The sequence below is a fragment of the Haliaeetus leucocephalus genome, unplaced genomic scaffold, assembly GCF_000737465.1.
Source record: "Haliaeetus leucocephalus isolate CR32 unplaced genomic scaffold, Haliaeetus_leucocephalus-4.0 Scaffold306, whole genome shotgun sequence".
Classification (NCBI taxonomy): domain Eukaryota; kingdom Metazoa; phylum Chordata; class Aves; order Accipitriformes; family Accipitridae; genus Haliaeetus; species Haliaeetus leucocephalus.
Genome location: NW_010972742.1, coordinates 1 through 15250, shown reverse-complemented (window position 1 = coordinate 15250; position 15250 = coordinate 1). Strand labels below are relative to the sequence as shown.

Genomic DNA, 15250 nt, shown 5'->3' with positions numbered 1-15250 from the left:
TGTGTTGTGTTGCTGACCTTTTTTGACATATAAGTGTTTGGAGAATGGTCTGTCATGTCTAAGATGCTAAAACAATAGGCTTTTCCATGTGTTGAAATCCTTGATGACTTTTATAGATTCTGCCAGTGTTACCTGTCGTCTTGGCCTGCTAGTCATTTTTCCTTGTTGGAAAAATGCTTCTTTCATCAAGTCTAATGCCTTCTGAGTGTGTGAAATGGGGAAGGTCTGGATAAACAGTCACTACCCTACAGATACGTTACATAATCATATATTATGAATGTGTGACGATTCCTGCACAAATAGAATTCTATTTCTATGCTGTATCTTATAATGTTTTATGTTTAGCTTTGCAAACAAACTGTGAGTATCTCTTTCTTCTTTAACCCTCAGGCAAATCCACCTTGCTTGCTGTCCACTGTTCAGTACATTAGTAGTTTCTATGCCAACTGTTTATCTGGAGAAGAATCATACTGGTGGATGCAGTTCACAGCAGCAGTTGAATTCATTAAAACTATTGATGATCGCAAGTAACTCAAACAGCACATGTATGGGCAGACTGTTAGCAGAAGAAGAGTATATAAGAATGTACAACAGCTGCAAAAGCTGAAGAAGAGACTTTCCTTGTATAATACTGTACAGAATTGAGGCATTTTAAAACACACCTTTACTAATCAAATTAATTTAACAGATTTTCCTCTTCTCTTTTGGTTGTGTTTTTCTCCCCTGTAGATACTGGCACTGTAAAAGGGACCACAGTTTTCAGGTATTTTGGAATCTCAAAACATGCAGAAAATTCTTCATGCTTTTTTCACCACCCCTCTTCCTGAATTCTTACTCACATGAATAATTCACTTCATTTAATTTCTAATAGAAAACTGAAACAAGAATCAGGGCAACCACTTAGTATACTTTCTAGCTTAATACACCTTTTATTAATAAAGCACCAGCCACACTGAAAGTTTGTAGTAGCTGACATTAATTGTCAATTATATTTCACCTAAATTTAAAATCTGAGAGGACAGTGTAAATATTATATAACTATATTTAATGCATTGCAATTATCTTTGGACTCATTATCCTTTGAATAAACAAGCAAAAGCCTCTCTGACCTCTAACAGGTTGTGACATACTGTGTTTTGGTAATGAAAGGACTTCCTCAAAAGGCTAAGATTAAAAAAGGGCAAACAGAACTATTTATTAAAATGTAATTAAGATTACTGAAATTTCTAAAACTGGAATTTATAATAGGGCTTGTTAGATAGCTAAACATTTTTTGGCTAGGGCATTAGGGTGTTATAAAGGTTTGGATATATAGAGGAGAGGGACTGTAAGTTACAATAGATAAGTCTAATATAAAAAAGGAGAAATAAAATACCTTACTGTAATATTTTTTCTGAGATATTGTGTATACTGTACAAACCCCAAACAGAGATCCTTAACAGAACCTTGGACTGTAATATATATTTTGATTAGTGACATTAAATACATATGCCAGGGGTTTCAGTGAATGTTTTTACTAAATGTTCTTCGTGTTGTCTGCTATGCAGCAGTGCAAGTTTTACTGTTCATATAAAATATTTTAAAATATAACACTGTTCTTTATGAAACATATCATGACATCAGTTCAGGGTGTTTTATAGATTTCTCACCCCACCTTTCCCTTAAACTGACAATTATCAATTTAAAGAAGTTTTTATGCACAACACCACATGGATTTTTCATGAGTGAAATGGTCTGAGTGATGGCCAGTGGTTGTTATCTGTATATAAGTACTCGCTGTTCTTTTTTAGCTAGAATTACAATGAAAAAGGACAGCGAGCATTTAACTTTTTCATGTCAGTATTATTTCTTGCTCTTCCCAGAGTGTTCATTGCACTTCTGACAGAGGGATATGTTAAGACTTGGTGTCTCTGAGTAGTAAAGAAAACAAAATCTTTCTCGCATTCTTTTCAAAATATGATCAATGATTTTTTTTGGGGGGGGGGGGGGAATGGAGGCGTGTGTGTGCATTTTGATGATTAAAACCCGTAAGCAACTAGTACTTGGGAAAATCACTTGGTTAATTGAAATTAGAGCAATTTATGTAAAGTATCAAGTGCTTGATTTGGCTGTGCTACTTGTCAAGGCATAATTAAAGAAACTTCCTTTCTAGGACTCTAATATGTAATTCAGTATAGCATTTTTGCCAAACTAATCACAGGTGAGAGGGTGGGATGGCAACTTTTTTCTTTTATTTATAGTCTTTCTCCTCTATTAGAGACTTGATTGTGTGGAGGAGCAATACTCGGTAGAAACAAAATTCTTCTGATCTGCCTTACTGTGGTAACTAAGTCTGTGTAGCATTGCAATATTCTAGTTATTTAGCCTTGATGCGTTTTTGGTGCTGAACATGTAACTTAATATTGCAAGCACAGCCCTGACCAATAACACTCAGTAGTGAAGCACAAATATGCCCTTGAAGATATGGCCAGATCATATCTAAAAGCAATATAAATTTATTTATATTGAAGTGTCCTGTAATATTTAATTATTACTTGAATATCTGAGATGTTAAGACCGATGTATGAAAGTTCTTTTAGTCCTACAGTTTGGGTTTTAGTCAAGGAGAGTATTTATACAATCTTAAAGAAGGCACAAAGACACTTAAGTTGGTGATTACCCTGTGTGTTGCTTCTGTTTGCAAACTTGGCAAGCAGGATTTATCAACACCATCAGGTCTTTCAGGTTTGCTCTCCTTTATGGAAGGGGCAAGAACCATTTCCTTCACAGTTTTTATCACTTTGTTTTTCTGTGTAGAAAAATACTTCAAAGAACTGGAGTCTTTTATTATTATTATTATTTAGTTATTTAAAACCCGTAAGTGTTTCAGTAAGCCCCAGATGAGCTGAGAGTCTTCATAGCAAGATGGTCCTTTGCTTCTTTTTTTCAACCTACTCTGAAAGTCCTTTATGTAGTCTTGGTAGGTGTAGTTAGAGAATTAGGCTTTCCAAAGAATTAAAAACCTTCCTGTAATGTCCTCTTACTATTTTCCTCTGGTGTCCCATAATGTTTTGTTTTAAAATGATAAATTACATGTATAGGAAGTGATGTTGTTAGGTTTTGGTGTGCAATAGTAAAGGTGAAAAGACAGTACATAAAGGACCAAAAGTAACAGAACTGCTGCCAAAAGGTGCCAGCCAACCATGTACCTGTTGCTGTAAACTTGGTGCTTTCTGTTAATGAAATTACTTCAGCCACTGAAGGATGAATGGAACATTTTGGGGAAAGAGTAGGGGGAGAGGTCATTAGTAGCAGATTGCAGTCATGGAGTTAGGGCTTGGTTGTTGACTTCAGCGCTGGTTGTCGGCATGTCTGGAGGAAATGCCAAATTAAATGATGGCATGGCTCTGCCTATTAATATTACAGAGGTGGTGTTTTCCTTTTTAGGGTAGAGGAGTCAAAGGAAATGGCTGGGTTTTTTTCATCCCTAGGAGATTCCTTTTTGCTCCTAACCTTAAGTGAGATTTCTCTTTAAAGCTCTTTAAAATCCTCTTTAAGGAGAATTGGAATGTGTATGGCCTATTAAGTATTTGAGTTTAAAAGTTTTTGTTTTGAAGACCTTATACTACCAAATGCTGAATGTAACTGCCATAAATTTCAGGAAAAAAGCCACGAACGTGATCCTGTTTCCTGTAGGTGAGTTTCTGGTGAGCATAGTGTTGGTTCGTATCGCGTGAAAACGTTAATGTTCTGTTAAGCCAAATTCTCGCAGAAGTTTGAGAACTCACTGCCATGTTGATGCTGAGTAGTACGTGCAGGAAGGGTGTTCAAACAGGAGCAGCAGGAGGAGGCAGGCCCGTTCAGCAGCAAAGCTTCAGGCAAGTGAAGCGTGTGTGTTTGGCAGAAGTGTAACTTGCGTGGCCGTGCTGTGGTACAGACTGTGCAGCCTTCGGCTGGCAGCGTGACAGGAGAGCTGGAGCAGCAGGAAAGCAGTGGACAAGGAGGGGGAAGAATACTCTTATTTGGGTAACAGCTGGTGACTTGGTTGAGCCTGTACTACTTGAGAATTAATCTCTGCTGAGTTAGTAGTGTGTGTTCTGTACCTTTTAATTGTGCTTTACCTCTATTTAAAAGCTTTGTACTGCCTCTCCTCTTTGAAACTGGTAAAGCCTTTATAAAATTTAAATTAATGAGCTTGCACAATCTTGTATACAGGAACCCCATCTTGTCTCTAACGTGATTATTAATGTATTATTCTGTAAAAACTGATTAAAAGGAGAGCAGTTTAACCGCCTGGATTTCATGTTTCTGCCTTGTTCCAATGCGATCAGCAGTTGTGCTGGAGATGGCATTGCAAGTGTGAACAGCTTACCACTAACTTTGTATGGTTTCCAGTTTCACATCGCTGCTGTGTTGTACCCTCAGACCTTCTTTCATGCGTGCACCGACAGCTTGCGGGGAGCGCACAGTGGCAAAAAAGAAACAAGATCCAGTTAGTGGGAGAGGATGCACTGCCGAGTTGGCTGCTTAACACAGAGCTTTTCAGTTTGGGGTTTTTTTTAATCATGCAGCTTGGCTGTCCTGGTTGCTTGAGGGGAGAAAATAGCTACCGGCTGTCACGGCACTGTGAGGTGGCTCATGTGGGGACAGGCACCAGGACCATGTCTGTTCCTCCGCTGTGCACCATTTCATGCCTTCATGGGAGTGGTCAAGTGCAAAAGTACTGTGTTTCAGTCATGTTGTTTCTTAAGAAATGTTCACATCACCTACGAGACAGTAGGATCTTGGTGGCCACCGTGCATCCACCCCGGTCCTGCTGCTTCGCCTACCCGCCCCATTCGGGTGGGCGAAGCAGCAGGACCGGGGTGGATGCGCGGTGGCGGTGCGGTGCTGCCATGAGCTTGGTCCCTGCAGTGTTATTGACCTTGATTCTCTCTCATTTGCATCCAGCATTTTTCATCCTCTGGAATATGGTGTTTGGGGACCTTTCCATCATTAAGTGGATTTACAGCAATTTCCTTATGTGTTTTCTCCAAGGGATTCTGTTATGAGAGGCACATTAAATCTCCATTAATACCTCATTATCCGACTGATAAGATTACCATGATAATGAGGCAGAAATTCTAATTGTTTCACTTCTTATTGTGCCTTTCATTAAATCATATACCTGGAAGTTGCTGTCGGAGAGGGGAGCTCAAGCCTGCAGACCCCAGGAGGTGAACCCGTCCCTGTGCACCCTGGTCCTATCCCTCGGCGCTTGAGGGATGCTGGGGCATGCCGGCCTTTCCTCCTGGACTCCTGTGCCTCCTGCCACGGCCTTTCCTCTACGGCCATGCTACCACGAGGCCTTATGGGGGCCCCAGGGCCTTTGGTAACTTGTCCTGGGGAGCATGTTTTTGGAGAGAGCGTGTTTTGCACAGCCCCGTGCGGTGGTTTTGCACAGCCGCTTGCTCCTGAAGGCGTTTAAGCTCAGGGGTGCGCAGCCTCCTTCGGAGCTGTTACAGCCCATCAGGTCAATGATCCATGAACTAAAAAGTCTCTAAGCAGGAGCAATTATTGTCTATCATGTGTCAAAGGCACCCGTATTGACCCGGATAGATGGAGCCATTATGGCCTGTTGAGTCAACGATCCATGAACGGGGAGTCCCTGGGAGCAGAGGTCTCGACATGCCACGCCAGCACAGTCAAGTCCGTCCTGTCCGTCACTGCAGGGCTGAGGGATGCGCGGGGTGCCGGGGCAGGGACGGATTTGGGGAGTGGGGCCAGCGGGGATGCTGTGGAGAACCACTGTGGGCAACGTGGAGCCAGGCTGGGGTGGGAGAACGGCTCTGCTGGGCCCCAAGGTTCCCCAGGGGCTGAGCGGCATCTGCACCGGCCCCCCGGTCCGTGCACAGGGCTCTGCTGTGCCCAGCACGACCTGAGCTCTGGCTCCAGGAGGGGAGAGACCCTTGTGGGGCCACGTCGCTTGCCTGCTGCTGCTGAGAGCTGCTGCCTTGTCCTGGCCGGGAGCCCGTGGCCGACCTCATCGGCCAACGCTGCGGGGGCCCCGCTTGGTGCCAGATCCGGCTCCACATCCACCAGCTCCGAGCAGCTCTCTTCCTTGGGCTCAGCTTACGGATGGTTAGCGGAGCCCACGGTGGATGGCACTTCTCGTTCTGCGGGGCAGGGGGTCACCGGGACGAGGACCGCAGGAGCCCCTGCTTTCGGCACAACAGCGGCATAGGGTGTGGAGGCCCTGGCAGAGCCCAGAGCCGGGGACCGGGCACCGTTGTGCCGCCCTGAGGGGAGATGGAGCCGGGGGACCTGGCGCCTGTCCCCCAGCCTGGGCTCCTCGCGTCCAGATCTGCAGCAGAAAATAACGTTATCCTGCAACTGTGGACTTCGTTAGGCTCCTCCTGCGCTAAAGAGGCGATGTCTCCATAGTAACTGGCACATTTGGAGGGCAGGAGGCGCGGGGGGGACGGGAGACAAAGCCTGTGCGGGAGCGGCAGGCGGACCCCATGGCACAGCCCGCCGGCCCCCCACGGCCCATGGTGCACCCCTCCGGCACACGGCGCTGCTCGGCTGGGAGCGAAGGCGATGCCGCCTTGCGCCCCGCTGGCGTCGGTGCGGCACCCCGAGTCTCTGCTACGAGAGCTGGAGGTGGTCCCCCCTGGCCCCGGCAGCAACCCCTGTCCACGCGGCGGCGGAGACCTCGCTGCCGTGGGGAGGGGTGGGTGGCTTTTGGCACCAACCTGCAGAGCCGGAGCTGCCCAAGTGGCTGCGGCTGTGGGTCCGGTTCGGCCGTGCTGCAGCACCTGGGCCAGGCAGGTGCATTACGGGCAGCGGGCGCCCTGCCCTGCCCACTGCTGCCCACCGCCACCAACCCCACCAGCAGCACAGCCACTTAACCACATCACCAGCAGAGTCGTTGGGCTGGGGTTAATCAACATTCATTCATGTTTCCAAGTGTAAATTGAGCATTTGTTTAATTATGTGTAAGTAGCAATACATTCTGGCCATTATCTAAATCACTATTTTATTTCCTGGATGTGGTTTCATAATGCTGGGTTTGTGCTCCAGCCTCTGCATCATTAACAGAGAAGAGTTAATGAATATAAAAGCGTAAAGGCTAATTACACTTTAATTTACAATCATGGTCTCATTTTGGGACCACATGAAATCTGTTTTGAAAACAATTAAAAAAAAAAAAGCCCGGCGAAGGTCTGGTGAGTAGAAGGGTTTTGGCACAAAGCGAATGGTGCCGGTGGCCGCCAGGCCCGTCGCAGCACAGCCGCTTGGCGGTGGCAGGGCCGGGGCTGCCCGTGGCTCCTGGGAGGCCGGCGGGTCCCTCGTTCTCCCCGCGGCCGCGGCCCCACGCGGTAACGACCTGGGCTGGCGGTGGGACACCACCGGGGCTGGCACTGCCGCGGTGATGGTGCTGAGGGATGTAAATTGGAGCCCGAGCGGAGAGCACAGTTCACCTGAAGGAGACAAAGATTTATTGGGCTGCAGATGTTGAAAGCAAAATTCAGCAAGACTGCTGACTCGAGCACTTTGCAATATTTACAATTACTGGGGATCTAATGGCATGCTTTCCAGCGAGCGGGGCTCGGCAGGAGCAGGTACCGGTGCCCGGTCGTTACGGGGGGATGGTATCTGAAATTAAAGCTTGTGGCAGGAGAGGTGATGGTGAGCGGTTTTAGACCGTTTCTGCCGTGCTGTCTGCGGGAGGATTGCTCTGAGCAGCGGAGATTTGATAACCTCAGGTGCTGTGTTTGGTGTCATGGCAGCTCCCCGCGGGCTGCGGTGGGGAAGAGCCCCCGGGATCCGTCCCCCGCCGCTGGCAGTCACCCACAGCAGAGACCCTGGCTTCGTCTGAGGACCTCCCTGAGGCTCTGGGGACTCATCCCTGTCCGGTGTGCAGCCTCCGCGGGCGCTTGCCACCACAAGCGGGAGTGATGGCATCCACCGCAGGATGCTGAGCTCATCAGGGTGGAGGAGACGCCGGCCATGCTGTCCTCTGCCTCGCAGACACCGGTGAGTGCCGGTCCAGAGCGAAGCTGAGCTGCTGCTTGGCTTTGCTGCCCAGGGCCAGCAAATAGAACAACAGCTGGTTCCACTTTAGCCTGAACGTCACCGTCTGAAAGTGCAGCCGGCACAGGCAGTTCTGCCACCCTCTGTACCCGCTGCCTGCCCCCTCCCCGGCCAGGTTTTGGGGCAAAGAGCCCCCAGCCTGTGTCCTGCTGTCGCACTGCCTGCACTGGTGCTGGTCCCGGCGGGCAAGCGATGGGATGGGTGCCAGCACTGCCCCAGCTGTCACAGCTGATGCCGGGTCCAGGCCAGGGCAGGAGCCATCCCCACTGGCGTGGGATCACCCTCCTGGCTCTGGAATGGATTACGGGTGGGATTTTGGGGCTGAGATGTTGGCTGGGCACTGCTGGTGTGGTGGGACAGTGGGACCTGGGGGAGCAGGGCTAGAGCACGTGGCTCGTGTACTGGTGAGCAAATGTGTGCACCCGCATGTGCTCCTGTGCTTTGTGATGGGTGAATATCTGTTTGTATTTCCTTTATTGTTCCGATTCCCTCAAAAATGAAATAAAAGCCGAGTGCTGACTGCAGGAGGGAGCAGTGGCCTCGGAGCGAGAGGCTCATTCTCTCCGCTGGGCTGGCTGGCTGCAGCCGGCAGAGGAAATAAATCTCCCCGAGAAAACCACTTTGCTCACACAATTTCAATCCAACAGGGCATAGTGGCATCACTCACTTCTTGTTTTATTTAGCTGATAATCTTTTATTGGGCCAGTCGAGCCCTTGTGGAAACACAATGCCTTTACCGGGCTGCTGCGGGTGCTCAGAGCCAGGAGCTCGCTGAGCCGTGCTGGCTCCCATGGACAGCCGGGAGGGCAGTGATGCCCACTGGTAAATCCTCTGCTGGGGGCTCAGCTCAGGCAGCACCATGGCCGTGCCAGAATGCGTCCCCTGGGCTGGCAGGTCTCCTGAGCTGCCGCCCTGCAGAAGCACCAAAGGTGCCCGCAGTTTTGCTCCTCCTGCCCACGGTTGAGGACGGGACGTGTCCTTCTGCTCACCAGGTGTCTCTGAAGGTGGTTCGGGGCCATCTGCTCAGTGGGATTTAGAGGACTCAGCACTCGCGGCAGCCCCAGGGGCTCTGCAAATGCCTTTCCTGCTGATGGATGTGCTGAGCCCAGGACAAGGGAGGCTCCTTTGCCAGTGTGCACCGTATACACAGGCACCCGGTCACCCTTGCTGGGGACATGGGTGCTGGGGCTCTGCCGTCCCCCCAGCTCTGTGTGGGGTCCGTGCACTCAGCAGTGTGAGCACGTTCCCGCTCCACTGCAGGCACCTCACCTTCCCGTCCCTCCTTCCAGGGCTAATGCAAGTTCTGTGCCACAGCCGAAACCTTGCGCATCCATCAGACAGGTTTGTCAACGGGCTTGTCACTGAGCGGCAAGGCCATGTCACTAATGAACACATCCAGCAGGCTGAGTGCCTGCAGTCACTAATTGAAAGCGTTCACAATTGGGAATTAATGTGGGTTAGGCACACTCCCTGCACTAATAAAGATTTGCCTTTCAAAAATCCACGTCTGCTAAAGGCAGCAGGGGAAGAACAGCCGCAGTGCCCTGTCCCATGCTGGGGAGCGGCCAGCGGCACCGGGGCCGCATGGGTCCCCGCAGCACTGCTGCTCCCCAGCCTTTGCTCCGGCCCCAGAGTTGCATCCCGAGCAGTTTAGGGTGACTGTGTCCCCGCGGGTCTTCGCGCAGTGGCAGCCTGGACAGCTCGGGCTGTGTCGGTGTGGCACGTATCCACGAGGCACTGCACCGGCACGCACTGTCCCCTCCGTCTCCCCAAAAGCTCAGCTATGTCCTGTTTGCATGTACTCGGATGATGTGCAGAAAAGGTGTGCAAGAGGGGCCCTGAGTGACACCCGGCTGTGCCGTGCCCGTCCCGTGGGTGCCGGAGTCGCTCTCTCCGGCAGGGCAGCTGCCGGTGCCTGCAGGCCACCCGCACTCCATGGTGCCGCAAACCCTCCCACCCGCAGCTCCAGCAGAGGTGGCTGCTGCTCTTCCCAGCGCAGGGCTGACGTGAAGTGGAGCTGCAAGTGAGCCGCAGATTTTCCTACATCGCCATAATAAATGCAGCACCCGAACCTGCAGCTGAGGTGGTGGCTGGGGCTGCTGGGGGCTGGCGGTGGCTTCAGCCATTTCGGGAGGTGTTGGGCGCGATGTGTTGTGCCTCGCGAGGGCTCACGGCTCATGCATGAACCTTTGCAGGTGCACCCGTGATCTCTCATGGGGGCTGTGGGCTGCAGGGTGGGCAGCTGAGCCCCAACCTCCCATTGCTGCTGTTGCATCTCCGTGGGACCACAGGGACCTGCTGCCCGCTGTGGTATGAGCAGCTGGGGTTTGATCAAGGCCGACCCAGATGTATACGCAGCACCCTGGGGCAGCCGTGGGTCGGGTGCCCATTGCCCCTGCCCTGGCGCTCGGGGCAGAGCGATGATCCTGGCTGGGCTCAGCCAGAAGTGCTCCAGTCCTTCAGTTTTTCATCACATCCCCAGTACCAAACCATCACCGATCATTCCCTGGAACAGACCCCCATCCACCTGCCCCATGTTCATAATTCCTGCCCTGGCCAGCCACGCGGCTGCACCTTGGCAAAGCCTCCCTGTGCAGGGGGCCTGGGGTGGGGGTCCCCAGCTCCCTCCTGCACCCCCCTCCGGCTGAAAGAGCGAGACTTGTGCCATGCTTGGGGGGACAAAACCATGATGACCCCCCGGCACCCCGTGTTCACCCAGCCCTCGCAGGGCTTGGCCGCCCTCGGCTCCCCATGGCAGCAAGGTTGGAAAGCTGTTTGTGTGGGGCATCATCTCAGCCCCTCATAGCCCCTGCAGCTCCCCCTTGTCAGCGTTCCCACCTCCCTGCTAATCCTTGTCATCCCAAATCTTATCAGCACTGATTTCATATTTACTTCCAGATTGTGGATGAAAACGTTGAACATCATCATTTGATGATGATTCCCCATTGACAACTACTTTTTGAGACCTGTCAGTCAGCCAATTCTTAATCCTTTTAATGTGTGCTCTATTGATATTATATAGAGCTAATTTTTTAATCAAAACGTCATGTACTATTAAATCAAATGCCTAGCAGAAGCCTAAGTATACCACAGCTTCTCAGTTACTTTTATTAGTTAAATTTTTAAATTAAAAGAACGAAACCAAATTTTTTGACAAGCTGTACTTTCCATAAAACCATGCTACCCGGCACTAATTACAGCCCCACTTGCTGTTGACTGCAGCAGTTTCAGCTCCTCCACCGCTGCCTCGGGACGGACGCTGGCCAGAGGGGTGAGCGGTGGCTGGCAGGCGCTGGCGCAGGGCTGGATGCGCCAGGGAATGGCTTCGGTGCCGGCGTGGCCGCGGTGCGGAGCTGCTGCCAGGGTTGGAGGAGCCGAGTCCGGGCCACTTCACGGTTAAAGTCTTGGTGGGGAAATGGGAATTTTCCTCCTGTGCTGGATGCAGCCTCTGACCTGAAAACCACCGCCCCAGCCTCTCCGGATGCAGAGCAAGAGCAGGCGTGCAAATGCGATATGACAGCCCAAGACACACCAATATGGTTACCAGCTGTCCGGCCGCCACTGGGCCGTACTGGTTGGGAAGGCGATGCCCCAGTCACAGATGCATTTTGCGGGGAGGAGGGAGGGCTTGGGCAGGGCCAGGCGCAGCCACGTACGTGCAGGCAGGCACACGCTGCCCAGCACCGTGTCGCTGGGACCGGCACCACCACTCATCAGACCGAGACAAACCCCCCGGGATCCCACCGGCATCACCCTGGATGGATGCTTGGGTGCAGTCTGCCCGATGCCGGAGGCTACCCCGTGCCACCGCAGCCTGCCTGCAGCCGGGCTTTGGGGAGCCAGGCTCAGAGCCAGGTGAGCCAAGGCTGCAGTGACCCCGGCAAGCCCTCCCTGCCCAGACAGCCCCTCCAGCTGCCACCACCACGGGGTCCCGCACGGGTCCGTCCTGCACGAGGTGGCTTCACCGGTTCTTTCCCCTCCGGATCAAGCAACTCTTTGTAAATCTAAATTAATAAGGTTGCACTGCTATAGACACAGGAACACGCGCTGTATCTTGTCTTTGTCGATCAATGCATTATATCATCCCATAAAACTGATTAAAAAGCAGAGCAGTTCATCTCACCAGGTTCCACGTCTCAACATTATAAATTTCATATTATGGTTAATGATTGTCAGTGCAGACGGAGAACACGCAAGCTGATCAGTATTGTAGTTTATAATTAATTATTGGAGCGTTGCTGCAGAGGACACCGAGGAGGGGGTAGCTGCTGATTAGCAATTTGTTATCTCTAAAACGCCAAAGAGCAATGTGGAAGGGGAGTGTGTATGTGTCAGCACTGCCTGTGCCCGAGCACCTCTGCCGGCAGAAGGGTCCCAGCTTGGATGCGGAGCACTGGCAGGATCTGTCACCATCACCGGCTCCACGCATGTGTCCCCAGCGTGCCTGCGCAGGCACGGGGAGCGTCAGCCAGGCGCCCACCCACAGCCCTTGGGGCACAGCCGGCAGCTGAGCACCGAGCGAAGGGCTGGGACCATGGCCATCCCATGGGCACGGGGAGCATCTCCTGGCACAGCCGGAGGCAATCGCACGGCACAGGTGCCCGTGGAGAGGTGGGAGCCAGCGCATCCCCACGGCAGGGAGCACGCTGCCTGCTCCTCCTGCCAAACCTTGTCCACACCACGCGCTGCTGCTGGAAATCACTGCCTGTCCTGCCTGCTCGCACTGCCTGCTCCCGTCCCCGCTGCAAGGGCAGCCATCAAGCTGGTGAGCTGGGCAGGGTGGCACGCGCCATCACACCATCAGCACAGAGTGGGAATTTGTGTTCAGAGAGCATGAGCAAATAAAAATAATAATAACCAGCATTTTATGTAAGTCCTCACAGCAAGAGCGGGTGCAGAGCCCTGGCAGGGCGGGTGATGCCATGATCGTGCTGCCGGCAGATGCCTGTGCCAGCACCACTCCCACTCCCCAAGGCCTGGGGGCTCCTGCTCCCCCTATTTCAGCTGCATGCCCCCCCCCCGGGGTGCTTCAGGCGCCCCATTGTCCGTAGGGAAGCTGCAACAAACAGATGTCTCTGCCCCAGCTCTGGACACGGGGATGTCGGTCCCTCAGGCTAGACGGTGACCTGGTTGCCGATGCCAGCTGCTTGGAGAGCCCATGGCTGGATGATGCTCTGCCGCAAGACCCTTGTCTGGCAGCCCTGTCCGCAGCCGCTGAGGGGCTGAGACCCCCTGGCCAGGGCGGACGGGGGGTCTCAGCCCCTCGACGGCTGCGGACAGGGCTGTGGTGGCTAGCTCTCTGCTCAGCCTTGGCCACTGTGCCCGTTCCTCCCGTGGCTGGCATCATTTTATCACCCGGAGCAAAGGAAAGGCAGAAAAATTCTTCAGGAGAAGAAAAAAACCCCACCAACCCCAAAGTCCCATTAAAAAAGAACAAACATTGGCAAGTAATTGGATTAGAGCTTTATCAGATCTTCCCATTTGCAGTTGATCAGTCTGTTCCTCGGTGGGGGGCATGTCTTATCGCAGGGATTTAACTTTTATTGACTAATAATGATGCTTTACAAAGAAAGAAGTGGGGCCCTGCACCAAGGGGAAGTGTCACAGCCTTGGGAAGCCACCAGTTCGCTGCCACGTCGTTTTGTTTGTTTATTTTCCATTGTATGGTTTAGTGCGGAGATGAGTTTGATCCCCCTCTGCCCCCAGCAACAAAGCGATGAGAGGCACCAAACTGGGATGCAAATGGCCCCATTCCCCAAGAAGACAGCTTTCTTTTTCCAAATGGCATAGCAGTCCTGCGGAGCTGGGGAAGAGATGCCTTCGAGAAGGGATATCGTCTGCAAAGGGACCTGCAGAGCTTTTTTTTTACCAAATTCACCAGAATTCATGGAATTGGTACTAGGGGGAGAGATTATTATTAACCCCAGGTGCTCAGAACTGTCATGCCACGAGCGTGCCAGTCCCTGACGGCGTGGGCACGGCGAGGGGAGAAGGCAGGGTGGGCACATTTGGACCCCTACACACCTAGCTGGCCTCCTTGTCCCTGGACCCATGGCCACTGGGGGCTATTGGCCCTGGCTGCTGTCACACACAGCTCCCCCAGTGAGGTCTTTTTATCCCACACATGCAGACTAATCTCTTAAAATAGTCGAGCACTTGAGAAGGCTGAAATGTGACTCTGTGTGAAAAGGACATGCAATTCTCAAATGAAATTCACATGGAAACACGACATTACTGTGGTTTAGCTCTCAGGAACCCAGGGACTGGTATTTTATAATATAGATAAATTTTATCATTTGAAAAAGAATTAGCACTGAAATATTTCTTGTCTGTTCCCACGGTGTTCATGCCTGCCCTGTGCCACAGCACTGTCCTGGTGCGTCCGCCTATGGGTGCCCAAAGGCGGTGGTGGCCAAACCTTCCATGCCGTGTGGCACAGGGCAGAAAATGCCGCTGGTGGGTCCGCACGGAGCCTGACAGCCGCTGCCGGGGCCAACACAGCGGGTTTGGGCACTCCTGTCTCCAGAATTAAGAAACTTCACCCCGAAGGAGTATCCTGACCTGTTTCTCTGGGACAAAACCCTGTACCTTGCCCAACTCCTGTATGTCAGCTGGCCCCCGTGGGTCTCTGGGGGGGGGCCTGGACCCACCGCGCTGCATCCACTGCCCCTTCCCCGGGCAAAACAGCCTGAAGACGTGGCGGTGGCGGCCCCCGCTCACACACCGGTCAAGGGTCTCCCAGCAGCATCGGCGGATGAGCCGGGCACCGCGGGCACCGCGGGCCGCGTCCCACCCACACCGTGTGGCAGGATGGCAACCGGCCATCCGGGCAGGGGCTGCCGTGGCCACCTCCTGCCGGGGTGCCGCGGCACGGGGGGTCTCGCTGCGGCCCAAATAATGGCTCCCGAGCTGCTGGGACGGACCGCGGCCAGCCCCGCGCCCCAGCGAGGGGGGGTCGGGGCTGCCTGCAGGGTGAACCACCCTGGGACCTGAGCGGGTCTCCAGCCGGGGGGGACACGGACAGGCGGGCGGTGGTCGCGGTGGCGGTGGTCGCGCAGCCCGTGCGGTGCCGGAGGGCTGCTGTCAGCGGCCTCAAGATGGCACGCTAAGAGTGGGAACCGCGCCGCAGAACAAAGGCACCGCAGCCCGCACCCCGGCCTGCGAACCCGCACCCCAGCACATGGCCCGCAGCCCC

At 52.6% G+C, this 15250-nt stretch overlaps 1 protein-coding gene across 4 annotated transcripts in view; it reads left to right on the top strand.

Annotated features, from left to right (window-relative positions):
- GAPVD1 (GTPase activating protein and VPS9 domains 1) overlaps positions 1–4234 on the top strand; it is a 31791-nt gene extending 27557 nt beyond the window's left edge. For 3 of the 4 annotated variants that reach the window (XM_010570698.1, XM_010570696.1, XM_010570697.1), the window contains exon 26: positions 391–4233. In XM_010570698.1, coding sequence (XP_010569000.1) covers positions 391–531 — 141 coding nt within the window. In that variant the 3' untranslated portion in view covers positions 532–4233. Of the gene's footprint in view, positions 1–390 lie in introns of all 4 variants that reach the window. The other variant, XM_010570699.1, reaches the window with a different exon arrangement.
- Positions 4235–15250: the final 11016 nt, after the last annotated feature.